At 41.9% G+C, this 26,455-nt stretch overlaps 3 protein-coding genes and 1 pseudogene across 14 annotated transcripts in view; all 4 read right to left on the bottom strand.

Moving 5' to 3' along the window:
- The window catches only part of LOC147375134 (olfactory receptor 2D2-like), a 132,515-nt gene that overhangs the window by 105,811 nt on the left and 249 nt on the right, over nt 1-26,455 (bottom strand). For all 11 annotated transcript variants that reach the window (XM_086383005.1, XM_086383045.1, XM_086382996.1 and 8 more), the window contains exon 2: nt 26,112-26,166. The gene's annotated coding sequence lies outside the window, so the exon portion shown is untranslated. The remainder of the gene's footprint in view (nt 1-26,111; nt 26,167-26,455) is intronic.
- The window catches only part of LOC147375135 (olfactory receptor 2A12-like), a 62,461-nt gene that overhangs the window by 35,789 nt on the left and 217 nt on the right, over nt 1-26,455 (bottom strand). The window contains exon 2 of one of the 2 annotated variants that reach the window (XM_086383149.1): nt 26,112-26,166. The gene's annotated coding sequence lies outside the window, so the exon portion shown is untranslated. Of the gene's footprint in view, nt 1-2,709; nt 2,840-26,111; nt 26,167-26,455 lie in introns of those variants that run through there. The other variant, XM_086383158.1, reaches the window with a different exon arrangement.
- Nucleotides 7,657-26,170, bottom strand: LOC147375136 (olfactory receptor 2A12-like). The gene is made up of 2 exons (XM_086383105.1): nt 26,112-26,170; nt 7,657-8,710 (listed from the first exon to the last, which is right to left on the bottom strand). Exon 2 carries the CDS (start codon nt 8,701-8,703, stop codon nt 7,756-7,758), a length of 948 nt encoding a protein of 315 aa, XP_086239231.1. The 5' UTR covers nt 8,704-8,710; nt 26,112-26,170; the 3' UTR covers nt 7,657-7,755.
- Nucleotides 24,590-25,601, bottom strand: LOC147375137 (52 kDa repressor of the inhibitor of the protein kinase pseudogene; annotated as a pseudogene).

Genomic DNA, 26,455 nt, shown 5'->3' with positions numbered 1-26,455 from the left:
AAGTCTGTATAGTCAAAGCTATGGTGTTTTACAGTACTCATGTACAGATGTGAGAATTGGACCATAAAGAAGGTTGAGTGCCAAAGTTTGATGTTTTCCAACTGTGGTGCTGGAGAAGACTCTTGAGAGTCCCTTGGACAGCAAGGAGATCAAACCAGCTAATCCTACAGGAAATTAACCCTGAATATTTATTGGAAGGACTGATGCTGAAGCTAAAGCTCCAATACTTTGGTCACCTGAAGTAAAGAGCTGACTCATTGGGAAAAATCCTGATGCTGGGAAAGATTGAGGGCAAGAGGAGAAGAGGGCAACAGAGGTTGAGATGGTTGGGTGACATCATCAACTCAAAAGACATGAACCTGAGCAAACTCTCGGAGATGGTGAGGGCTTGCCTGATAGCTCAGTTGGTAAGAATCTGCCTGCAATGCAGGAGACCTGGGTTCAATTCCTAGGATGGGAAGATTCCCTGGAGAAGGGATAGGCTACCCACTTCAGTATGCTTGGGCTTCCCTTGTGGCTCAGCTGGTAAAGATTCCACCTGCAATGCCAATGGCACCCCACTCCAGTACTCTTGCCTGGAAAATCCCATGGACAGAGGAGCCTGGTAGGCTGCAGTCCATGGGGTCGCTAAGAGTCAGACACGACTGAGCGCCTTCACTTTCCCTTTTCACTTTCATGCATTGGAGAAGGAAATGGCAACCCACTCCAGTGTTCTTGCCTGGAGAATCTCAGGGACGGGGGAGCCTGGTGGGCTGCTGTCTATGGGGTCGCACAGGGTCGGACACGACTGAAGCGACTTAGCAACAGCAGCAATACCAGAGACCTGGGTTTTACCTCTGGGTTAGGAAGATCCCCTGGAGAAGGGAAAGGCTGCCCACCCCAGTATTCTGATCTAGAGAATTCCACAGACTGTATAATCCTTGGGGTCGCAAGAAGTCGGACACAACTGAGCGACTTTCACTTCAAAGGAGATAGTGAAGGACAGGGAGGGCTGGCGTGCTGCAGCCCATGGGGTCACAAAGAGTCAGACACAACTGAGTGACTGTGTCAACAACAACGAATAAGAGGGAGAGTGCTATAAGTTGAGCACCAGATACAGGGTGTATTTAGCAGAGTCAAAGGGTAATCGGTGAGAAATGTAGCTCCTGTAGATAGAAGGGCAGAAAGGTAAACTTAGTTACAGACGTGCAGAGTTAGAAGCAGTTAAATAAAAAACTAGGAATGTTCAGTCTTGCTCACTGGTCTCTTTATCTTCTTTGTTCTCAGGAAAAGGAAAGAAAATTCATTCCTCTTTTTTTCTCCTTTTCACTGCAACAATAATGCAATAATGGGAGAGCCAGCAACAGAGCCCGGCGCAACTAAAGTCTAATATCTGAAGACTAAAGACTAAAGTCTAATATCACAGACTTTAGTGCTTGAGTCTATGGCTCCACCTGAACTCTAACTGAAATTCTTCCTGCTGTCCCAGAGTTTGTTGTGATTACAGGTGGCATTGGGCCAGCTGAGGGGTTGGAATGAGGGAGAAGACTAGACTCTGTATGCTGAATTTTGAGCCAGGTGAGCCCACTGGCCTCAAGGAGAAGAGGGTGGGCTGCCAAGAGAGGAAAAGCTAGGGCTGTGGCAATCCTAATATCCAGGGACTCTCTGTAATTAGCCCCAGGCTGAGAGTGCCTCTGGGAGGGACTCTGTGAAAATTAGCTTTCCTTTGCTAAGACAGGTGCCCCAGAAACTTCTTTGGATTTAAGTCTGCAGCAGGAGCTGAGGGAAATGGCAGGAGGTGGTAATGATCAAAAGCGTCTTAGTGGTCCTTTGGGACATCTTCACACACAGAGCTTTTTCTTTTATGTGTGAAAAAGCTTTTCTGACCAGGCCTTTTCTCACCAAGTCTTCTCAGCACACCTGGGAGGGAGGTGTAATGGTCCCCATTTCACAGGTGATGGTGATGATGACAAACTCTTACTGAAGCCTTGCCATGGGCCAAGTCCTGAGGGAGTCATAGATGTTGGTTTTGGTCATTTCAGTGCTCAAGTCATAAAGGGCCTTCAAGGTCAACATGTCCAGTTCCTTACTCTCTTTTACAGCCATGAAAATTAAAGCTCAGAGAAGCAAAGTCATTGGCCTGCTTGAGGTACTTAGGCAATCAGAACCTAGAAGTCCTGCCTCCCAGCCATGGACTCATTCCATTGACCCATGCTCCTTCCTCTCCTTTGCTCTCTAGGAATTTAAGAAAGACCTGCTCATCTGTCTAGTAATAATGAGTTAATGTAGGTATCTTATCATGCATGCCTGCCCTCAGCATCTTCATTCCTGGGGTTTGCATCCCCCAAGACTATAAATCTTGTGTGAGCCAATGAAAGTACATGTCAGTCAGACAAGCAAATAGGATAGTAATAACAATGATAAGAACAACAACAAAAAATGATTATCATAATTATAATAATAATAATTCATGCTCAGTTGTGTCTGGCTCTTTGTGACCCCTGGACTGTAGCCCTCCAGACTCCTCTGTCCATGCAATTCCCCAGGCAAGAATAGTGGAGTGGGTTGCCATTTCCTCCTCCAGGGGATCGTCTCCACCAAAGGATCTAATCTGTGTCTCTTGCATCTCCTGCGTTGGCAGGCGGACTCTTCACCCTCTGGGCCACCTGGGAAGCCCATAACAATAACAGCAGAACCTTACAGGTACTGTTTCTTATATGCTTTACTTACAGTAATCTATTTAATATTCAAACGTCTCAAGATGACGTCAAATTGCAATTCAATGACATCACTGTTTTGTCCACCAGCGGAAACACTCTCTACTAGGGTACGAAGATCTCCAAGTTAGCAGAGGTCAGAGTTCCTGGGAGAGGGAACAAATATTCTGTGAGTTATTGGGTGTAAGACTAAGAGCATCCACTCCCATTTCCAGGGTCCGTGCATTCTAGCTATGGGAGAACCAGTGTCATATAGTCACTGACTCAAAGTATAAACTTCATCACTTTATTTCTTACTTTTATTTTTTTTATTTATATTATTTTGGGCTGCACTGGGTCTTTGTTGTTGCACAGGCTTTCTCTAGTTGCAGAAAGCGGGGCTACTGTCCAGCTGCAGTGCATGGGCTCTTCATTGCAGTGGCTGCTCCTGTCGTGCAGCAGTCTCCAGGAGTTGCCGCACAGGAGCTCATTCGTTGTGACTCTTGGACCCTAGAACTTGGCAGGTGTCAGTAGTTGGGGGTGCAGGCTCAGAAGTTGCAGCTCATGGGGTCTCGAGCATGGCCTTGGTAGTTGTGGCTCATGGGCTTAGTTGCCACATCATGGCATGTGGAAAATTCCCAGACCAGGGGTCAAACCTAAGTCCCCTGCATTGGCAGGCTGACTCTTACTCACTACACCACCATGGACGTCCCATGCTCGCTTTAAAGGAGTATGTAAGACAGGGGCCTATTCCTTCAAGGCATTGTTACCTGCAAACAGCAATAACGGAGTCTTAATAAGCCATTCTACCTTTCAGTTAGGGCAGTTTATTCTAAGTGTTAGAAGTTACATAAGGCCATTGAGTCTATGAGACCAAAGCTGTAAAATGAGTTCTTTGACCAGATGCAATGCTGTGGGGGTTCCTTGATAGTGGCCTGGGCACTCTGAATTCATAAATAATGATGCTAGCAAAAGGTCTATAATCAGGGGAAGAAAAGCATATCTAGAATCTACCTTTTCCTATGAAGACAGATCACTGCCCCCTCCATGATGAAAGAGATCCAATATAATCATGTGCCGGCCTGCTCTCCTGGGGAATGGTGCCATATAGCTGACCTCTGCTATCTGCTGAAGAAGCACTCATCAGCAGTGGTAGCCAGGTCAGCCACAGAAAAGGGAAGTCCATGCACTGAGCCCACGTGGACAGCTTCCATCCTTGCCTTCACCGACATTTTGTTCACGTGCCTACTCAGTAAGTGTCTGGGGAGAAAGCCTGAATGACATCCAGAAAGCGTGTCATTTTTCCCCCCTGATTTATCTCTTCTGTAGCTGATACCCTTTCATGAACATTCATGTGGGACACACACAGCTGATGTCCACTTGGAAGTTCATCCACATACGTCTCCCCTCTCCCCAAACTTTCTCGCTACCAATCTCTGAATCTTGTTATGGAGTAGTTATTTAATAGCTTTCTCTTGTTTTCTTATTTTCCTATGCAAATTAGCTGGTTTAAACATTCTATCTTTAAAAGTTTTAACTTTGGTAATCTACATTTCCCTAAGAAATTATCCATTTCATCTAGTCTGCAATTTTATTTGCATAGGGATCAGCAAACAGAGAAAGCAGAGTTGTGGGACTTAAGTTTCATGCACAGCAAAACACAGCATATAAGTGGTAGTTTACCAATCTGCCCATTTACCAATCTACCAACCAATTTAATGATGTCAGAAACCTTGAGATCATTAGTGTAGAAATGGGTCAAAGGGGCAAAGAATTTGGAGAGGCTGACATTTCAGTTTAGCAGCAAAGTATTTCCCCCAAAGAGATGACCCGAGTCCCACCAGACAGAATGGTGTTATGACCCACTTTGCTGTTTTCTTTGTTCAAGGGAACAGGGGGAAAAATAAAAAATAAAAATAAAACAAAAGCCAACAACTCTCATAAAGTCCAAGTTAACAGAGAATTAATTAATAACATTTTTAACCTTAAGTATCTATACACTATATACTCCCAAGTGTCTATACACTTTCTAAGAACGGCTGGTTTGTGGACTGTAAATGTCCATGAGGGCAAGGGCTGTGACTTCCTGTCACCAGTGCCAGGGATCGGTGACAACAGTTGACAATCAATGGCCCCCATCAGTGGACTGCAAGCAAAGACAGTGGTACAAGTAGTTTAAAATGTTGATAACTTCCTTGATTTCTCCCCTTTCCACCTACAAGCCAAGCTATCAGATGCTCTTACTTCTTCCCTCAAAACATCTTTCAGCATCTCCCCGCTCACTGCCACCATCAAGTCTAGCACCTTCAGAAATTACGCCTAGCTCTCCTCTACTGAGTGTTCCTCTTCAGTCCAATCCCCTCATTGATACTCTACAAATGCTGTGTTACCCTCTCTTGTCTACTCCATTCCTTATCCCTCATTCTTAAAAATTAAGGTTGCTTCTATTTAAGGTAAAATCTATCATCCTGAATTACAAACTCTCTTACTATCTGTCCTAAATGAAAGAAAAATAAACCTCATCACACTTTAGCCACAAGACTCATCTCCCCATTACCCTGGTCCCTGGGACCAGGTAGACTTTGCCACCAGGTAGACTTTGCACCTTCTGGAAGGAACTCCAAAAACCAGGAAGACCTCCTCCCCATTATCCAGGCAGTCCCCTTCTCCACAAAGATAAAGCAGGAAACTTTCAATAGTTGGAAGTCCCTTCCACCAGCCACATAGCTTCCTATCCTTTCCTCAGATGGAGGGAACACCAACAGCCCATGGGACCCTTCACTTTCTGCCTGAAACCCTCTGGAACTGCTGTCTGGAACTTTGCCACATCATTGATGCCGCAGAACACATCCATTCAAATCAACACCGAGCCCAGCCCTGTTATAACTCTCAGTAAGTGCTTTGGAACCATCAATTCAGTTCAGTTCAGTCACTCAGTCGTGTCCGACACTGTGCAACCCCATGAATCGCAGCACGCCAGGCCTCCCTGTCCATCACCAACTCCTGGAGTTCACTCAGACTCACGTCCATCGAGTCAGTGATGCCATCCAGCCATCTCATCCTCTGTCGTCCCCTTCTCCTCCTGCCCCCAATCCCTCCCAGCATCAGAGTCTTTTCCAATGAGTCAACTCTTCGCATGAGGTGGCCAAAGTACTGGAGTTTCAGCTTTAGCATCATTCCTTCCAAAGAAATCCCAGGGCTGATCTCCTTCACAGTGGACTGGCTGGATCTCCTTGCAGTCCAAGGAACTCTCAAGAGTCTTCTCCAACACCACAGTTCAAAAGCATCAATTCTTCAGCACTCAGCCTTCTTCACAGTCCAACTCTCACATCCATACATGACCACAGGAAAAACCATAGCCTTGATTAGACGGACCTTTGTTGGCAAAGTAATGTCTCTGCTTTTGAATATGCTATCTAGGTTGGTCATAACTTTCCTTCCAAGGAGTAAGCATCTTTTAATTTCATGGCTGCAATCACCATCTGCAGTGATTTTGGAGCCCAAAAAATTAAAGTCTGACACTGTTTCCACTGTTTCCCCATCTATTTCCCATGAAGTGATGGGACCGGATGCCATGATCTTCGTTTTCTGAATGTTGAGCTTTAAGCCAACTTTTTCACTCTCCACTTTCATTTTCATCAAGAGGCTTTTTAGTTCCTCTTCACTTTCTGCCATAAGGGTGGTGTCATCTGCATATCCGAGGTTATTGATATTTCTCCCGGCAATCTTGATTCCAGCTTGTGTTTCTTCCAGTCCAGCGTTTCTCATGATGTACTCTGCATAGAAGTTAAATAAGCAGGGTGACAATATACAACCTTGAGGTACTCCTTTTCCTATTTGGAACCAGCCTGTTGTTCCATGTCCAGTTGTGATATTATAATTTCCTTACTGTAAACCTCTCCATGTATCTGTCTTGGTTTCCATGGGGCCTGGTACTGGTTGGATCCATCTTAATGAATGCTCAAGAAATATTGGAATTGACTCATCCCACGATCTGGGTCACCAATGATGCATGAAAGAAAGTTGGATGCCCGTGCTAAGTCTCAGGCTCAGAGCCCCAAGTAGGCTGCACCCAAGCAATAACATTTATTCTTCTATGCTTTTCTAATATATTTTAGGGTTCACAGAAGATTCACAAGTTTTTCTTGTGAGAAGAATCACACAAGATTCACAAGTGAATTCACAGAAAATTCACAAGTCACTCCACCTACTGTGACATAGAATGGCATTACCAACTCAACAGACATGAGTTTTATCAAACTCCAGGAGACAGTGAAGGCCGGGGAAGCCTGGGGTGCTGCAATTCATGGGGTCGCAAAGAGTCAAACATGACTTAGTGACTGAACAATGAAAAAATATAATTTTATATAGGATATTGCCATAAGTTGTATTTTTCTCCTATGCATACATATTTTACTCACATGGTTCCATGCTGTATATTCTTTGCATTAACCTGTTGTATAACATATTATTCTATTTTTTTCTGATTATTCTGTCAGATTCTTAAAAAAAAACGTATTAAAACATTAGGGAGGGAGGTGGGAGGCAGATTCAAGAGGGAGGGGACATATGTATACCTATAACCGATTCATGTTGATGTATGGCAGAAACCATCACAATATTGTAAAATAATTATCCTCTAATTCAAAAAAATTTTTAAGGGAAAAATGAATTAAAACATTAACAAATGTTTGAGAGTATTAATACAAATCATGTGTTAATATTTCAGCCATTATTCCTTTTTCTCAGTCATAAGACTGGCATTTCCAGATAAGACCTCCTCCTTCAGGCCGGATCCAAGAATCAAATGGCAGATCACAGTCTACTTACAACTGACATGGAAAATGAACAATAAATGAACTTTCACTGTTGTAAGCCACTAAGACTAGGGAGCTATTTCTCATTGCACCATAATGTAGCAAGTTGATCAAGATAGCCATGTTAGTTTCATTTCCCACCTTTGTTCAACTGACCAAATACTACATTGGTTCACATGTATAATGTTGGTTTCATACATTATAGATACTCCACCTTTTCTCGATATTGGGCATTCTATCTTAGATTCTGCCTGTCTCCTAATTCAACAGATCACTCTACTCTTACCCATCACTTTGAGAAAAGCCCCCTTGATGTTCTTGTTCCTCAGACTGTAGACCACAGGGTTGAGGAGGGCAGAGAAGACATTATAAAAGAGTGAGATCTGCTTGTCTCGCTCAGGGGAATACCTCGAATTGGGCTTCATGTAGATGTAGATGGCTGGAGCATAGAAGAATGTGATCACAGTCAGGTGGGAGGCACAGGTGGAGAAAGCCTTGCAGCGGGCCTGCATGGACTTAATCTTGAAAATGGCCTGGGAAATACAGATGTAGGAGGCCAGAATGAGTGAGAGTGGGGCAACAACCATGAAGACACTGATGACCGAATCCACCATTTCAATGACATGAGTATCCACGCAAGCCAAATTTCGTACTGAAGGGCCTTCACAGAAGTAGTGGTTGACCATGTTGGGCCCACAGTATGGCAGTCTCATGGTGAAAAAAGTGTGGATCAGAGAGAAGAAGAAACCACAGGCCCAGGTCCCAGCTGACAGTCGTGTGCACAGGCCCCAGCTGAGGATGACAGTATAACGCAGTGGATAGCAGATGGCCACATACCGGTCAAAGGCCATGACGACAAATAAAATGCACTCAGTCAGGCCCACGGCACCAAAGATGCACATTTGTAGCCAACAACCAGCAAAGGAGATGGTCTGAGATCGAGAAAGAAGATGCACCAGCATCTGGGGCACAGTGGTGGTGACACAGCCCATATCCAGCAGGGAGAGGATACAGAGGAAGAAGTACATGGGAGTGTGGAGATGCGTGTCCAGGCATATCAGGGTGATGATGAGCCCATTGCCAAGGACTGAGCTCAGGAAAAGAAGAAGGAAGGCACTGAAGAGGGCCCTGTTGGTCGTGGGGTCACTGGAGAAGCCACGCAGGATAAATTCAGAAACCCAGCTTTGGTTCTGCCCTGGAGGCATCCACATGGTGGGCCTATAGGAGAATCACATTAATTTAAATGCCATCTAAAATATGATAGTTTAGTAAGATCTGGCGGCAGAAGCTCTGGGATTTTAATTTTGAGCCCACTGCTCATTTAGTGCCTTGCAGTTACTTAACCACTCTAAGCCTCAGGCTCCTCATCTATTCAGTTCAGTTCAGTTCAGTCCCTCAGTCGTGTCCGACTCTTTGCGATCTCATGAACTGCAGCACACCAGGCCTCCCTGTCCATCACCAACTCCCAGAGTTTACCTAAACTCATGTCCATTGAGTTGATGATGCCATCCAACCATCTCATCCTCTGTCATCCCACCATCTCATCCTCTGTCATCCCTTTCTCCTCCTGCCCTCAATCTTTCCCAGTATCAGGGTCTTTTCAAATGAGTCAGTTCTTCGCATCAAATGTGGCTAATAACACTCCGGAAGCTGGTGATGGACAGGGAGGCATGGCATGCTGCAGTCCATGGAGTCTCAAAGAATCAGACAGGACTGAGCAACTGAACGGAATAACACTCATCTCTCAGGGTTTTTAGGAAGATTTGGGATGATGTATATGAAGTATCTCATATTAACACAATGCCTTAAAACCCTAAATAGTAGTAAATGCCCATTTGCAATCTCCCCAGTCTTACTCCCCACCCCTCAGTGGATGAACTGGTCACTCAAATGTCTAGCAACAATCAATTTACAGCTATCCACTCCAGCCCCCAAACCTGCAGAAATGGCCTTCCCTTCTGCCTTAGAGATCATTTGTCTGGATGTGCTACAAGTTTCTCCTTACCCTGTAAACTTGTCTCTTTAGCAGATGACAGTGGGAGGCATTTCCAATAGAGGGAGATACCAGGGCAATGAAATGATGGCAGCAGGAAGGCACTTAGGTTGGGACTTCGATTCTCCTTCCTTAGTTACTCAGGCGGAGAGCCAGCTGATTGGTGTGGACCAGTCATGGTCACATACTCAGGCTACACACACTCTCCCCACCCAGTGGCCACTTCTAGGAGAGCTCTGGCCTGTGGCTCCATCCCTACTCCCAGTAACAAACTGTATTCTTGTGGCAGTCACACCCTCTTTGAAAAAGTTTGAGCTCAGTCTTTTTTTCTCTGGTGGAGGAAGATAGGAGAAGAGCAGGAGGAAGGAGGGAAGTATCTTCTAAATCCTTAGCCCCTGTGTATTCTTCTTAAGCCACAAGGTAGAAGCTCCTTTATATATAAATTTATATATATATATATATATTCCTATTTCTAGATCTCAGAGACTTCTCTTTTATCCCTTTCAGCAGTTTTACCAGTTAAAATTTTACCAGTTAAAATTCTATGTATTAAATTTTCCCTGTTCACATTACTGTTGTGTTCTGTCTTCTGCCAGGATCCTAATTGATGCAGACACTAAATCTATGGGGATGGAATTTGATAAGGAATAGAATTTACACAGTTACAAGACATCTATCCATAAAGCAATTACAAAAGTAAAAAGTGGTAGCTATCAGTGGAAAAACTGGACAACATCTTAACTGAGTGATTAAAATTAATGTCACCAATAAGAATCAGATAGACATTATGTGTCTCCATATGTGAAAATCTAACAATATGTCACCTACATATTTTCAGCCAAAAAAAGCAAAATCTAAATCTGATCATGAGTAAACATCATAGAAACCTACATTGAGGAATATTCTATAAAGTAATTAGCTTCTGATCTTTAAAAAATAACTGTCATGAAAGGCAAAGAAGGCTAAGAATGTATAATAGACACAAGGCAATTAAAAAATAACAACTAATGCAAAAGTAGACGTGCCAGGGGGAATGCTACAAATAATATTAATATTAGTTTGACAATTGATAAAACTGGAATATGAGTTAGATTAGTTTAGATAAGTGCATCAGTGTTACAATCCCTGTGGTTGATAGCTACTATATAAGAGAATGGGCTCCCCAGGTGGCACTAGTGGTAAATGCAGGAGGCGTAATAGACAGGGTTCAATCCCTGGGTTGGGAAGATCTCCTGGAGGACGGCATGGCAACCCACTCCAGCATTCTTGCCTGGAGAATCCTACGGACAGAGGAGTCTGGCAGGCTACGGCCCAAAGGGTCGCACAAAGTCAGATACAACTGAAGCGACTTAGCACATAATACATAAGAGAATATCCTATTCTCTTACATATTAGGAACTATTCTCTGAAGAATTGGAGGGTAAAGGAACATGATATTTGTAAATTATTCTCAGAAAATTCTGAAAATTATAATAATAACTGCTGAAAATCAATAAATCCAAGTATTAGGGGCATACAGGATTTCTTTGTAGTACTCTTTCAGCTTCTTTGATGGTTAAGTCACTTCCAAAAAAAGTTTTTAAAAATAATTTTTAATGTTAAATAAAAACTTTTTCAGACAAACAAAATATGAGATCATTTAAAAGGGAGTTCTTCACACAGAAAGAAAGTGTCTGAAACACAAAAATGCAAAAAGAAATGAAGAGTCCCTCAGGGAAAGGATAGATATGTATTAATAATGAATGCAAATCAATAATAAAAATTTGTGGGATTTAAAACAAATCAAAGACAAGATATGGCAAAGAACAAAAGAATAAGAAATAGAAGGGGTAAGTAGAGTTAGTGTTCTAAATATTTAGCATAACTGGAAAAGGGGTAAAATGAACCACTTGCATTAGACTGTGATAAGTCAAAGATTTATGTTAACATATCTAGGAAAAATCAATAAAAGAATAAATAATATATAGCCAACAACCTAAAATAGAAGAAAATGAACTAATAAAATATTCATCAATCCAGAATAATGCTCTTTTGAGTGAGGAAAAAGATCAAATATAAAATAGATAAGTCAATAGAAAATAGTGGAATTTAGTATGTAGTTAATTACTTTAAATGAAAAAGGACTAAAGATTTTCATCAAAGGTTATTTTCAAATGGAGTTTTTAAAACCTACATGTTATCCACCAGAAACATTATTTGCTCGTTCTGCAATATGTAAATATGTCTAAATAACATGTTGCTCAAGTTAACAATGTTACATCAATTATACCTCAATAAAGTTGTATTTCTTTTTGAAATACACCTTAATACAAGGTCAGACACTCTAGGAAGAAAAATTGCCCTGCAAACATTAACCAAAAGAAACTTTGTAGATTCATAGAGCACTTACAGAAATTAACTGTGTGTTACAACATAAGTGTAAATTTAAAAAAATCCAAAGGGTGAGAATCATTCAGAGTATACTCTTAACCATGAGATAGGCTAGGAGTCAAAGTAAATATAACAGGTAAGTACCAGACTCGTTCAAAATTGTTATAGCATATACTTCTAAATAATTTATGGGATAGAAAAAATCAAAATGAAAATTAGTATATGTTAAAATAAATAATGATGTAAATAACATTATCAGAGCTTAGGAGAAATTCTCTAGTCTTAAATCCATATGTTAGAATATGCTAAAATAAAAATTAAACAACTAAACCTTCATCTCAAGAAACTAGAAAAGAAGCCTTAAATCAAAACCAAAAAACAGTTGAAAGAAGGAAATAATAAAGATATGAGCATAAAACAAGGAAATAGTAAACAAGGCTACAATCAATAAAAACTGACAGAGCCTGAAATTCACTTTTTGAAATAATTTATAAGCTATTAGCAAGATTAATAAAGAAATTATATAAAATACAAATTACCCGCATCAGGGGTGAGGAGGGGAACATTACTATAGATCCTACTGTCATTTTAAAGCTAATTTTAAAAATTACAAACAATTTTATTACAATAAATTTGATAATCAAACAAAATGGACAAATGGAAACACAAATTACCAAAGCTGACAAACAAGAACTCAGAAGTTCTTCTGAAAACTTCAGAAAAAAAAATCAGAAGAATCCACTATCTTTCCAAAAAGGTGAATCTATAATTTCCTAGAAAGAAAACTTTAGACTCAAGATAGATTTACTGGTAAATTTTTCTAACATTTAAGAGAGGAATAATAGCAATCATAACAAATTCTTTCAAAGCATAGGAAAAAAATGTGAATATTAACCAACTCATTTTATAAGACTAGTATAAACGCAATACAAAGAATAAAGAAGACATATAAGAAGGAAAAAGCACAAATGAATCTCTCTCATGGGGACTGCTGCAAAATTTCTTTACAACATATTAGCAAATTTAATTTAGCAATATATTAAAAAGGATAATATATCACAATCAAATTGGGTTTATTAAAGAATTCAAGGTTTATTTAGTAAACAATGTAATTCATCTGATTACAGGAAGTAAAGGAGAAAAATTATGTGATTAACTTAGATATAGAAAAAGCATCTGGCAAAAAAAAAGTCAACCGTCAATTAAGATTATAAATAAACTTTTTAGCGAAGTAGAAATAGAAGGGAACTTTCTTAATGTAATAAATATCATCTCCAGTAAAGAAGAAGCAGCCTACAGCAACTATCATACTACCTGGTGAAGCACTGATAACTTACTCTCTAACACTGAAAGTGAAACAAAAATGTTCACTCTTACTATTTCTTTTGACTATTGTATTAGTGGTCCTAGGTAGTGAGATAAGTCAAGAGAAATAAACAAAAGACCAAAGGATTGGAAAGGAAGAACGATCATTATTTGCAGAACACCTAATTGTATAGGTAGAAAATTTTTACAAACCCAAAGAGAAATTGGAATTAATAAGTATACAAAAACCCAACATCTCTCTCTATACCAGGAGCTAGAAAATTACTTATAAGAGCATTTAAAAAAATAAACATGTATTAATAACTTTAATAAAATATGTGTAGAAAAACATTATCTAGAGAAATAAAGGTAGAGCCAAGTAATTGGAGGAATATGCCATGTTCGTGCATGAGGGGTATGCAGGACAATTCAACATTATCAATATGTTTAATTGATTTATAGATTCAGTCCCCGTCTAAACCTCAACAACTTTTTTCCATAGAAAACTGACACGTTGGTTGTAATATTTATATGGAAATTCTAAAGAATCTTGAAGGATAAAACAAAACCTGAAGGACTTATCAGATATTAACACTTACTATGGGGCTTCCCTGATGGCTCAGTTGGTAAAGAATCTGCCTGCAATGCAGGAAACCCCAGTTTGATTCCTAGGTTGGGAAGATCCCCTGGAGAAGGGATAGGCTACCCACTCCAGTATTCTTGGACTTCCCTTGTGGCTCAGTTGGTAAAGAATTCACCTGCAATGCAGGAGACCCTAGTTAGATCCCTGGATTGGAAAGATCCCCTGGAGATGGGAAAGGCTACCCACTCCAGTATTCTGGCCTAGAGAACTCCATGGACTGTATAGTCCATGGGGTCACAGAGTCAGACGTGACTGAGTGACTTTCAACACTTACTATAAATCTGCAATAACTAAGCTAGCATGACATTGGCACAAAAATAAACCGGAGATACTATTTATGGAACAAAATAGAGTCCATCACAGACCTGTGAATATAGAGCCATTTGATTCATGACAAAGCTGATTCTACAACACAATGTGGAAAGCATGGTCTTTTCAACATATTCTGCTGGATCCTGTGGATATTCACACAGGCAACAAAAATTCATTAAATCCTACCTCACATGGTACACAAAAGCTAATTCCAGATATACTATAGCTTTAAATGGTAAACACAAAACAAAGATTTTTAGAATCAAACACAAAAACATGTCTATGTCATCTTGTAATAGGCAGAAATTTTTAAACAGGGTGCAAAAAAGCACTAGCCATAGAGAAAAAAAATGATAAATTATTTATCTGGGTATAATCATATATACCACATATAATTATATAAAATTATATACATATATATACACATATATATATAGGCTTCCCTTGTGGCTCAGATGGCAAAGAATCTGCCTACAATGCAGGAGACCAGGTCTTAATTCACAACAGCCCAGGTCTCTAGGGGACAGGGGAGTGGGAACGAATCATTGTGGTCCTGCTGTCATTGTTGAGGGCTTCTCCCAGCATAACCAGCATTGTCCTTTCGTGATGTCTCTTAGCTGAACTTGGAGACCTGAAGCTCAGAAAATTATTCATTTTCTGTTTCTAGCTCCTAGAACGTGGTTTGGAACAGACGAACCATCCATACATATTTACTACATGAGCAAATGGAAGAAAGAAGGAGGTCTTAGGAAGAAAGAATGGGATGTGAGGTGGGGAAGAAAGACAAGTGGGGAATGTGGGAGCTGCCTGGAGGGATGTTGGGGCAGAAGCACAGAGAGGACCCAGTGGCTGGGTGACCTGGCTACCGCTGACCTCCAGCCCCCACAGATGCCTGGATCCCACCCATAGCCCCAAGCACAGTGACCATCTCACCCCTCAGGCATTCACAGGTTACAGAGAGACTGTCACTTGTTCTTAAGGGAAAGAGACTGAACAGGAAGTGCCCAGGGCAACTGAGTCCAGTGAGCCAGGATTCCAGGCAACCCAGTCTCCAGAAAAGCACCAGGCTTCTGAGAGATGGAAGGATGAATCCCCTGCCTTCTCTGCATTGCTCAGCTCTTTGCACTTGACCTGGCCAGCCGTGGCTCCTGAAGGCCTTGCCTGTCAGATTCTCAGGTGTAGATAGAGGGAGCTTCAGCCACTCCAAGCTTCTCCCAGTGGGCCAAGCTGCTGAGGCTTTATGGTCCTGCCTCCTTACCAGGTTTTTCTGGGAGAGTGGGTGGAGGGCTATCCTTCTGCCACCTGCTACCACCATCCCTGTCTCTGGTGGGGATGCCAAGATGGAATTCTCTGACTGTTGTCAACAAGAACCCCACAAGGAAGAGGTCCCTGTGGACAGAGGAAGAAAAAAACCACACCCTGGTTGGGGAGGCATACTGACCTGTCTATTTCCTCTTCCAGCCTTCTGAGGGATATAACTGGCTCAGGGGAGAGGCTATTGTACTTGGTCACCTCGTAGCGATGACAAGAACTGAAGGCCTCATGCTGATTGTCCTCTTACCTTCTAAACCTCATGTCCAACTTGTCAATTAGACCAAGAATGAGTCAAATCCCTATTCCTTATTGAACCACCTTGGGGAAATCAAAATCTTCCTCCATTCTGCAGAACAACTTGGACATGATGATACTTATGAGTTGACCATGGAGAACAAACCTTATACAGATCTTGAACCAGGTCCTGGCAAAAGGTATCTGGAAAGTAGCATCAGCTTCATGGTACATACAAAGAAGTCAAGGGCCAGTGGAGACAAGAAACTGCCCAAGGACTCATGTCCTCTAAGGGCACAAAGAGAATCTGAATCAGGATCTGTCATGTTCTAGCTCCCGTTCTCTTAAACTTGGGTTATTCTGCCTCCATTTTCACCTCTGGAAAATGACAGGAATAATATCTTAATAACCCAACTTTCTGTGGTTGTTGAGAGAATTGAGTGAGACAGTGTGGTGAAATTCCTGCACAAGTCTTGCCTGTGCCGCCCATGACCGAGTTCCCATCCTGCCTTCTGTCTGTGCCTCGGTTCCCCATCCCTTCAGGAAGAGAAGTTTGGGTTCAGAGGTCCCTCTCCGTCAGCCACAGGTCACCAGAGTCACGCACTGACTTTTCAGAAATGCTGTGGGATGGTGTTAAACGAGGTCATTACTGAAGTTGAGTACATAAACTGTAATTAAGTCAAGTATGTTAAAAACAAAAATCAATGGACCTTGAAAGCACTATGCTATCTGAACTAAGTCAGGCAGAGAAAAACAAACACTGCGTGATCTCACTTACATGTAGAATCTAAAAGCATGAAATTTGTAGAAGCAGAGTAGAGTATGGATGCCAGGAGCTGGGGGTTGGGGGGTGGGGTGGGAAATGGAGAGGGGTTGCTCAAAGGGCACAAAGAAAGTCCTGTGGATCTAACCAACAGCGTACTGACTCCAGTTAACAATACGCTATTGTGTACTGTAAGAGAGGTTTTACACCAAAATAGCAACAACAAGTAATGGTGAGGTGGAGGAATGCCTAAACTAACCTGATTGTGGTAACTGTTTCGCAATATATAAGTGTATCCATTCACTCACTGTACTCCTTAAAGTTACACATAGTTATATGTCAATTAAATCTTAACAGTTAGGAGTGAAAAAAGAAATGAAAAGTCAGTTTATAAAATGAAACAAACAAGCAAACAAAAAGGGTAGAAACAAAAGCTCAAAATTCTTCACATCCTGATCATTCTACTACAAAATGCAAACATCCGTTTCCTGTGTTTCAGAAGTTGTCTGCATCACTGGATTTTGATAATGGAAATGCTCTAAGAATGGAGAGCTCCATGATCTCTCCCTACCTCTGAGATCAGTGACATCTTGTTTGCTTAACATCTGGCCACGATGGGTGTATCTACCCAACACAGAAACCAGAAAACAATACAACTCAGAACTCCTCCCTCCCCTCCCAGGATGGATTGTTAGGTGCTTCCCAGCACACCGCTGCTTCCAGTCCTGAGTCCTAAGAAGCCAGACGTCTCAGGATGACCTAGTGCTGGAGGCTTCCCACTCTGCTATTGGCAGCGGTTGGGGGAGCCGGCAATGAGCTACACTTGTCCAGGAGGAGCCCAACCCAGCTCAAACCCTCTCAGCCCAGTCCTCTTGCCTGGCTCCCAGACAGCGAGACACAGCCTGGCACTGTCCTCTGGACCCTCACCAGCCTCCTCACAGCCCTCAGCAGGGCTGACCATGGCACGTGGAAGACCAGCTCTGCACTCAGGGAGCTCCCAGGCCCCACTGGCTCCCACCTTTAGGGATGAAGCCCAAGCACACTCAGAGCCTACTTTGTACAGGCCTTGGGAGGCAGGGATTTGACAGATGAGAAAACAGGGTCAGAAAGGGTAAGGAACTTCTCCAAACAAGATCAGAGAGGCTGATAACAGGAGGAGCCCAGAAGCACGTGGAGGCCACTGCTACCTCCACTTGGCTCTGTCTTCTGAGGCAAGGTTCAGTTTCCATTTCTCTAAAATGCGGAAGACGCTTTTCTTCTCTCACAGGTGATGATGCAGATCCAGTGATGGTACACGTGAGCCGGATGCTCAGCACAGAATAACCACTTCATGAAAGTTAGTCCCCTCCCTGTGTCTACTTCCTGATCCCCCTTCCCATTCCTTCTTCCTGGAATCACACCTTACAGGGAAGGGACACATTTCTTCTTTCATGGCATCCCTGATCCACTGTGTGCCCCTGAACTGTCCCTGGGGTCAGAAATACCTGAGCATTCCATCCGGGTTCTTCTGGTTCTTTGTGAGGCAGATGCGGGGGACTCTGATCCCAAGGCTCCCTGCAACTGTCAGCTGTTCCCCAGACTCAACTACAGTCTCAGAGGACTGCCCTGTGGGCGTCTTCTCCTGTACCCCATCTTCCTCACCGCCCCCCACTCCCCCGCCATACACACACATATGTCCTCCAGCCTGATGGGCCCAGAGATTCAGGGAAGAGAGGGAGTTGGGCCTAGAACTCGGGACAGATGAAAACTTGCCTTGTTAATCCTTTTCTTCAGAACCAGAATGGCAATGATAACCAACTCTTCCCTGATCCAGGCCCTGACTCCTCTTCCCCCGTGTCACTGACCCTCACTTCAGCTCTGAAGAGATAGCCCATGCAGGACCCACTTGCCCATTGGATAGATGAAGAAATTGAGGCCCAAGGAGGTGCGGTGACTTGCCTTAAGTCAGAAGCAATCTAGGATCAAAGATAAGATGAAACTCATGCCATTCTGACTCTTTAAATGACAGAATTACTTAAAAGACTGTCAAGCTTGATCCTACTATCCGTCTACTCTCCATACTCCAGGTAAGTGATACGATCTGGAGGAAATGAGGGATTTGGCAAAGACCATGCAGCTAGACAGTGGGAGAGCCAGAAACAGAGCCCTGTTACGAACCTCTTGGGCTAGGGCTGTGTCCACAATATCACAGGCTTCAGTGCTTGTGTCTAAACTAATGGCTCTACCTGAACTCTAACTGAAATCCTTCCTGCTGTCCTGGAGCTGGTTGTGACCACCAGTGGGGCTGGGCCAGGGGGTGGGGGTGGTTGGTATGAGGAGCAAGACTGGACTCTGGATGTTGAATTTTGAGCCAGGTGGCCCTGCAGGCCTCGAGGAGAAGAGGGTGGGCTGCAAGAAGGGAAAAGCTAGGGCTGTGGCAGTCCTAATATCCAGGGACTCTGTAATTAGCCCCAGGCTGAGAATGCTTCTGGGAGGGGTTCCATGGGAATTAGCTCTCCTTTGCTAAGACTGGTGTCCTAGAAAGTTTCTGGGTTTATGTCTGGGGAGGGAGCTGAAGGAAATGGCAGCAGTTGCTGATGGTATAATGATCAAGAGCATCTTAGTGGTCCTTTGGGACAGCCTTGCACACAAAGCACTTTCAGGTATATTTCTCATCAGGTCCTCCCAACACACCTGGGAGGGAGGTGTAATGGTCCCTGTTTTACAGATGATGACAATGATGGAAACAGATAAGAGCACTTGTCATGGACTAAGTCCTGAGGGAGTCATTGATGCTGGTTTTGGTCACTTCACTGCTCTCTAAGTCATAAGGGGCCTTCAAGGTCAACATGTCCAGTTCCCTGCTCTCTGTTACAGCCATGAAAATTGAAGCTCAGAGAAGGAAAGTCACTGGTCTGCAAGAGGTAGTGTGTAGGGGATTAGAACCTAGAAGTCCTACCTCCCAGCCACGGACCCATTCCATTGACTCTGTGCTCCTTTCCTGCTTTGTTCTCTAGAAATTTGAAGAAAGAGCTGTCCATCTGTGGAGTAATAATTAGTTAGTTGCAGGTATCTTATCATGCATGCCCTCAGCTGGGTATTTGTATCCCCCAAGACTAAATCTTGTGTGGAGCCAATGAAAGTACATGTAGGTCAGAGAAGATAATAGGATTGCTGCTGTTTGGTCACTAAGTTGTGTCCAGTTCTTTTGTGACCACATGTACTATAGCCCGCCAGGCTCCTTCTGTCCATAGCATTTCCCAAGCAAGAGTGCTGGAGTGGGTTGCCATTTTCTTCTCTAGCAGATCTTTCTGACCCATGGACCAAACCTAGATCTTCTGCATTGGCAAGCAGGTTCTTTACCACTGAGCCACCAGAAAATCCCCTGAAAGCGTTAGTCACTGAGTCATGTCCGACTCTTTGTGACCCCATGGACTGTAGCCTACAAGGCTCCTCTGTCTATGGAATTCTCCAATAATGTCAGCAACAAAACAATAACAATGATGGTGGTAATAATAATAAGAGCAAACCTTATAAGCATTGCCTCTTAGGTGTTTTGCTTACAATAATCCATTAAATATTCAAAATATCCTATGAGTTAATATGTAAAATATATAAACAGCTCATATAACTCAATATCAAAAAAATCCAATCAAAAAACGGAAGACCTGAATAGACAGCTTTATAAAGAAGACAGATTGATGCCTAACAAGCAAGTGAAAAGATGCTCATCATCACTAATTATTAGAGAGATGCAAATCAAAATATCAGTAAAATATCACCTGTTAGAATGAATATCATTAAAAATCTACAAATTATAAATGTTGGAGAAGAGGAGGCACAGAACACTTGCACACTGCTGGTAGGAATGGAAATTGGTGCAGCCACTGTGGAAAGTATATGGAGGTTCCTTTAAAAATTAAATATACAACTGCCATATGGTCTAGCTATTGTACTCCTGGGTATATATCCAGGAAAAAAAAAGGAAAAACATGAATTTTAAAAGCTACATGTTCAGAACAGCACTACTTATAGTAACTAATATATGGAAGCAACCTAAATGTCCATGTACAGATGAATTGATAAAGAAGTGATGTATACATACAATAAAATGTTATTCAGCTCCAGCCCTAAAAAAAGAACGAGATTCTGCCATTTATAGCAACATGGATGGACCCAGAGCATATTATGCTTACTGAAATGTCAGACAAAGACAAATACTGCATGATAACACTTACATCTAAAAAGGAATCTAAAAAGTAATACGCATTAATGCATATGCAAAAAGAAATAGACTCACAGTTACAGAAAGTGAACTAGTTTTCTATGTGAAGAGGAAAGGGAGAGGGGCAGATTAGGGATATGAGATTAAGAGATACATATTATGTATAAACTAGATAAGCAACTAGGATATACTGTATAGCACAGGAAATTAGAGCCAGTATCTTCTAATGACTTTTATTGGAGCATAAGGAACTCAAAAGCCTCTTGATGAAAGTGAAAGTGGAGAGTGAAAAAGTTGGCTTAAAGCTCAACATACAGAAAATGAAGATCATGGCATCTGGTCCCATCACTTCATGGGAAATAGATGGGGAAACAGTGGAAACAGTGTCAGACTTTATTTTTCTGGGCTCCAAAATCACTACAGATGGTGACTGCAGCCATGAAATTAAAAGACGCTTACTCCTTGGAAGGAAAGTTATGACCAACCTAGATAGCATATTCAAAAACAGAGACATTACTTTGCCCACAAAGGTTCGTCTAGTCAAGGCTATGGTTTTTCCAGTGGTCATGTATGGATGTGAGAGTTGGACTGTGAAGAAGGCTGAGTGCTGAAGAATTGATGCTTTTGAAGTGTGGTGTTGGAGAAGACTCTTGAGAGTCCCTTGGACTGCAAGGAGATCCAACCAGTCCATTGTGAAGGAGATCAGCCCTGGGATTTCTTTGGAAGGAATGATGCTAAAGCTGAAACTCCAGTACTTTGGCCACCTCATGCGAAGAGTTGACTCATTGGAAAAGACTCTGATGCTGGGAGGGATTGGGGGCAGGCGGAGAAGGGGACGACAGAGGATGAGATGGCTGGATGGCATCACTGACTCGATGGACGTGAGTCTGAGTGAGCTCCGGGAGTTGGTGATGGACAGGGACGCCTGGCGTGCTGCTATTCATGGGGTCGCAGAGTCGGACACGACTGAGCGACTGATCTGATCTAATCTGTAAAAACGCTGAATCACTTTGTTGCACACCTGAAATTAATATAATATTGTAAATCAACTATACTTCAATTTTTTTAAAATTCCTATGACAGGTGCTGTAATCTTCATGATTTTGCAGATGAAGAAACTGAGTCATAGAGATTTAGTAGTGTGACAAATGTCCTATAGCCACTGGCAGATTAGGACTATAAATGGTGTGATGTTACAAGTTTAACAACTGGACTTCCCTGGTGGTCCAGTGGTTAAGAATCCACCTTCCAATGAAGGGGACATGGGCTTGACCCCTGTTTGGAGAACTAAGATCACACACCTCAACTACCAAAGTCCATGTGCTCTGGAGCCCACGTGCCGCAGCTGGAGAATCTGTGCCCTACAACGGAAGATCCCGCATCCAGCCGTCCTGGTTCTGAGTCAAGGGCTTGTTTCCATGGCACCAGTCTCTCCCAGAACACAAAACAGGAAAAGAGGAAATCCACATCTGTTGAGGCTCAGAAAAGTGATGTGACTTGCCCACCAACACAGCTCACAAGTAGTAGATACAAGAATTAAATCCTAGTGGGCTGACTGCATTACTTCTGTGTTCCCGTCTCACCTGCAAAGCTCAGAGGAACTACCAGGAGCATACACAGGAGTGTTTTGAAACTCAGGATGTAGAAACAGGAGGGACAGGGAACAAGAGCTCTGGGAAGTCAGCTGTGATAGGGTTTGAGGAAGAGTTCTAGTGCTCAGACCTGTGCTGCCCAGAAAACCAGGAGGTAGGGTATATTAGTTTCCTGTTGCTGCTGTAACAAACTGTCACAAACTTAGTGACCTTAAATGACACAAATGCATTCTCTCATAGTTCTGGAGGTCAGATGCCCAAAGTGAACCTTGAGCTAAAATCATGGCGTTCGCAGGTTTGGTTCTTCCTGGAGGCTCCGGGGGAGAATCTCTTCCTGACATCGTCCAGTTTTCAGAGGCTACTTTGGTGTCCCTTGGGTTGCAACCACATCACTCCAACCTCTGCTTCCATGTTCGCATCATCCTCACCCCCTTTGACCTTCTTGCCTTCCTTCTAATAAAGACCCTTGTGACTATATTTAGAGCCCACCTGGTAACCCCAGGATCATCTCCCCATCTCAGAAGATTAATCACACACACAAACTCTGTTTTGCTATATAAGGTAACATTCACAGGCCCCAGGACTTAGGACATCCTTGGGGAGCCATTTTCCAACCTACAACACAGGGTCTCCAAAAAATCCCCCTCAGTCACTCCCCTAGACGTTTCCTGGTTTGCTGAGGCCCCAGGAAGCTCATCAGCACGAAGCTAATCCAGCAGGCAAATGTGCTCTCTAGAAAGTACACAGAGTCGGTGTAAGAGATGCATGGTAACTTGAGGCTCCACCAGGATTTCCAACCCAGACTCTACTTTTGAGTGTGGGGCCGCCTCATCTCTTTGTCAGTGACAGTAACAACTGCAAAAGTCCCCAGCCTCCCAGGAATGCAAGATTAGTTTATCACATGAAAATCAATTAATGTAATATACCATATCAATGGAATAAAACACAGAAACCACATGAGCTCTTACCATGTATTTCAATTTAAAAATGAAATTAAGCAAAGTCTCTTTATAATAGAATCAAAATAATGAAATCCTTAGGAATAAATTTAATAAAAGAAGTACAAAACAATACTCTGAAAACTATAAAACATTGTTTAAAGAAATTAAGATGATCTATATACATAGAAAGACATCTCAGGTTCATGTATCAGAATAATAAACTCTGTTAAGATGTGAATATTTCCTAAATTGTCTACAGATTCAACACAATCCCTATCACAATCCCACTGGCATTTGGCAGAAATTGGAAAGTTGATCCTAACATTCGTAACAACCTAGATGGATGGGATGGGAAGGGAGGTGGGAGAAATGTTCAAATGGGAGGGGACATGGGTAAACCTATGGCTGATTCATGTTGATAGAAACCAATGCAATACTGTAAAGCAATTATCCTTCAAATAAAAATAAATAAAAATTTTAAAAAGGAAGGGAAAAAAATATTCATATGGAAGTTTAAGGCACCTAGAATAGGCAAAACAGCCTTTGACCAATTTTAAAAGTTACTACAAAACTATAGTAACCAATAATCAAGACACTGTGTTAGTGCCATACGGATTTGCCTATAATTCAGTAGAATAGTATTGATAGTCCAAAAATAGATGTTCACATTTATGGTCAATTGATTTTTGACAAGGATAAATTTTCCAAGATAATTTAATGAGGAAAGAATAGTCCTTTTTATAAAACAAAATTCACATTTTATTTAGGTTGAAATAAACTATACAAAATTTATTTTCTTCACCAAAAATAACAGCAATATTTTCTGTATTATTCCTAGATAAACTACAAAACACTTATTTTTGTAGGTTTTCTAGACTTTGCTTGTAAATCGAGATGAGGCAGTAGATACGGTCATGGAAATAGACAAATCAGTTGTCGGTATCCATGGCCTCTGACCCTCTCTTGACCATGAAACGGAAGTGTTCAACATATACCTGCCAAAAAGCTTACAAAGACGTAGGCTCAATAAAGGAATGCAAACAGCAATAACCAGATGTGGAACAACAATGGCAGGCTCTTCCATTCAAACTTTAACTTATTGCTTTAACTTCATTTGATAAAGACAAAATCTACACTGAAATCCTTGTTTGACAAGCTCACACGTTTCTCTTACAGTCTGATAATTTTCTTAACTGTCCTTTACAGATTTTTAATAGCATACTTAAAACTTGTACTATTCAAAAGTCAGTCACGAGCTTCATTGTCACATTTTACAAAATGTGGTCCTTCCTTCCATACCTCCTCTAATTTTATTTTTTCAAAGATCTGATAACTTAATACCTGACAATTGGATCCACAGAGATAAACATAATGTCTAAAATAACTAAAACAATTCCAAAGTGCCAATAGCAGAGATCACATAAAAATGTAACATGGTACTTTAAATGCTATATTCTGGAAGAACAGTTTGGTCTCCAAAGCATGGGCATTCAAACAGGTCATTTAAACAGGCAAATTATCAATGACTAATGAACTCAATGGGAGGCCTACAGGTCAAGATATTCAGTGATTATATGGCCTACCCTTACAATTTTTCTGTAAGATATTTTAAAATTTCTGTATTACAGGTTTTTTTCAAATATCAAAGAGAAAGTCTAGGTTAAAAGTCTCTTAGATATTCTCAATGGTTTCTGAATTATCTGCCGGAAGCTCTGACTTACTTGTATAGAGTTTGATATACGTATCGAACATTAAATCCAAGTCGTGTTTTATATCAAAATTTATGTTAAGCAAAGCCAAGTTACTTGACATTTGATATGTCAAAGTGTTCCTCAAGTATGCTTTGAGACGCTTTCGCCCACTTTCTAGTGTTCATTCTCAACTTTCATCACAGGAAGAATGCATAGGACCTGCAGCAATGCATAAACATTAGGAAAAAACTTGATGTCTGGTAGATGAAGGGCTTCATAAATAGTGGATGGAAGTTCTATATCTTTCCCTCTATGTTTCCATTTGATTCTCCAACAATGCAGCTCAGCAGTGTGTCAGAATTAGGTAACTCACTTCGGTACATGTCAGCATGGTGCTCTTCTGATGTATTGAATTTGAGCTGTCCCATGATAGAGAGTACCAGGGATAAGCATTTAAGAGCTTTGTGGTGCTGTTCTGAGAATATATCTTTCAGTTCCTGAATAATGTGTTCCACAGTTGGCACACTTAGAGTTTCTTTATAGTAACTCTCAGAGGTTGGCTGCGGAGAAGGCACTGGCACCCCACTCCAGTACTCTTGCCTGGAAAATCCCATGGACCGAGGAGGCTGGTAGGCTGCAGTCCATGGGGTTGCTAGGATTCGGACACAACTGAGCAACTTCACTTTCACTTTTGACTTTCATGCATTGGAGAAGGAAATGGCAACCCACTCCAGTGTTCTTGCCTGGAGAATCCCAGGGACGGGGGAGCCTGGTGGGCTGCCGTCTATGGGGTCGCACAGAGTCGGACATGACAGAAGCGACTTAGCAGCAACAGCAGCAGCACAGGTTAGCTGAGATTCCGGGTTACTGTGCTGAGCTCTGTGAAATTTCCCTGGGAGTTTCATCTGAAAACAGTTTGGTTGTCAAATCTGTGGCTTCCTCAAGCCAAAGTTCATGATAAACTTCAATATTCCCCCTCACTTCATTTAGTGAATGCAGTCAAGCTACTGGTTGCAAAAAAGCCATCAGAAGTTTGCCCCTGAAGATTTTTCCCAAAGCCTCTTGGAAAAGATAAAACATTTTAAAGAACAATAATGGTAACGATGAAATAAAAATCTGTTACCACACTATAGAGCACAAATGCTCAGCCAGCTATACAGTTATTCCATCTAACATTTGTATCAATATTTATGCCATCTAAACTTAAAAAAAGGGCTTGTGGGAGGTCCACTAAGATTTCAAAAGCATCATGCCTACCTGTCCACTGAGAATGGCAAATTTCCTTCAGTTCTTTTCCCCTTTCTTCATTGTTCTGAAAGAGGACAAAAATTACACTTTCAAGCTCTAAAAGCTGTTGTGGTGATTGATGGAAAAAAAAACAAACTTCCTCAATTGTTCCTAATGAGACAGATACTCCCATAACAGGCAATGATTTTGCCAACAACATATTTAAGGCACAAGAGGAGCAGAGTGTGTAGCTTGGGGATATTACTCTAAAAGTCTAAAAGCAACAACTTTCATTTTGGATAAAAATCCACTAGACACAATGTAAGCCTGGCCACAACAGTACTCCATGTTTAATCCCCATTTCTCAGTTGTTA

Source organism: Bos grunniens, chromosome 3 (genome assembly GCF_055505025.1).
Source record: "Bos grunniens cultivar Pamir isolate PY7600 chromosome 3, Bosgru_T2T1.0, whole genome shotgun sequence".
NCBI classification, from domain to species: Eukaryota; Metazoa; Chordata; class Mammalia; order Artiodactyla; family Bovidae; genus Bos; species Bos grunniens.
Note: the sequence above shows the minus strand (reverse complement) of the source record. Positions and strands in the feature narration are given on the sequence as shown.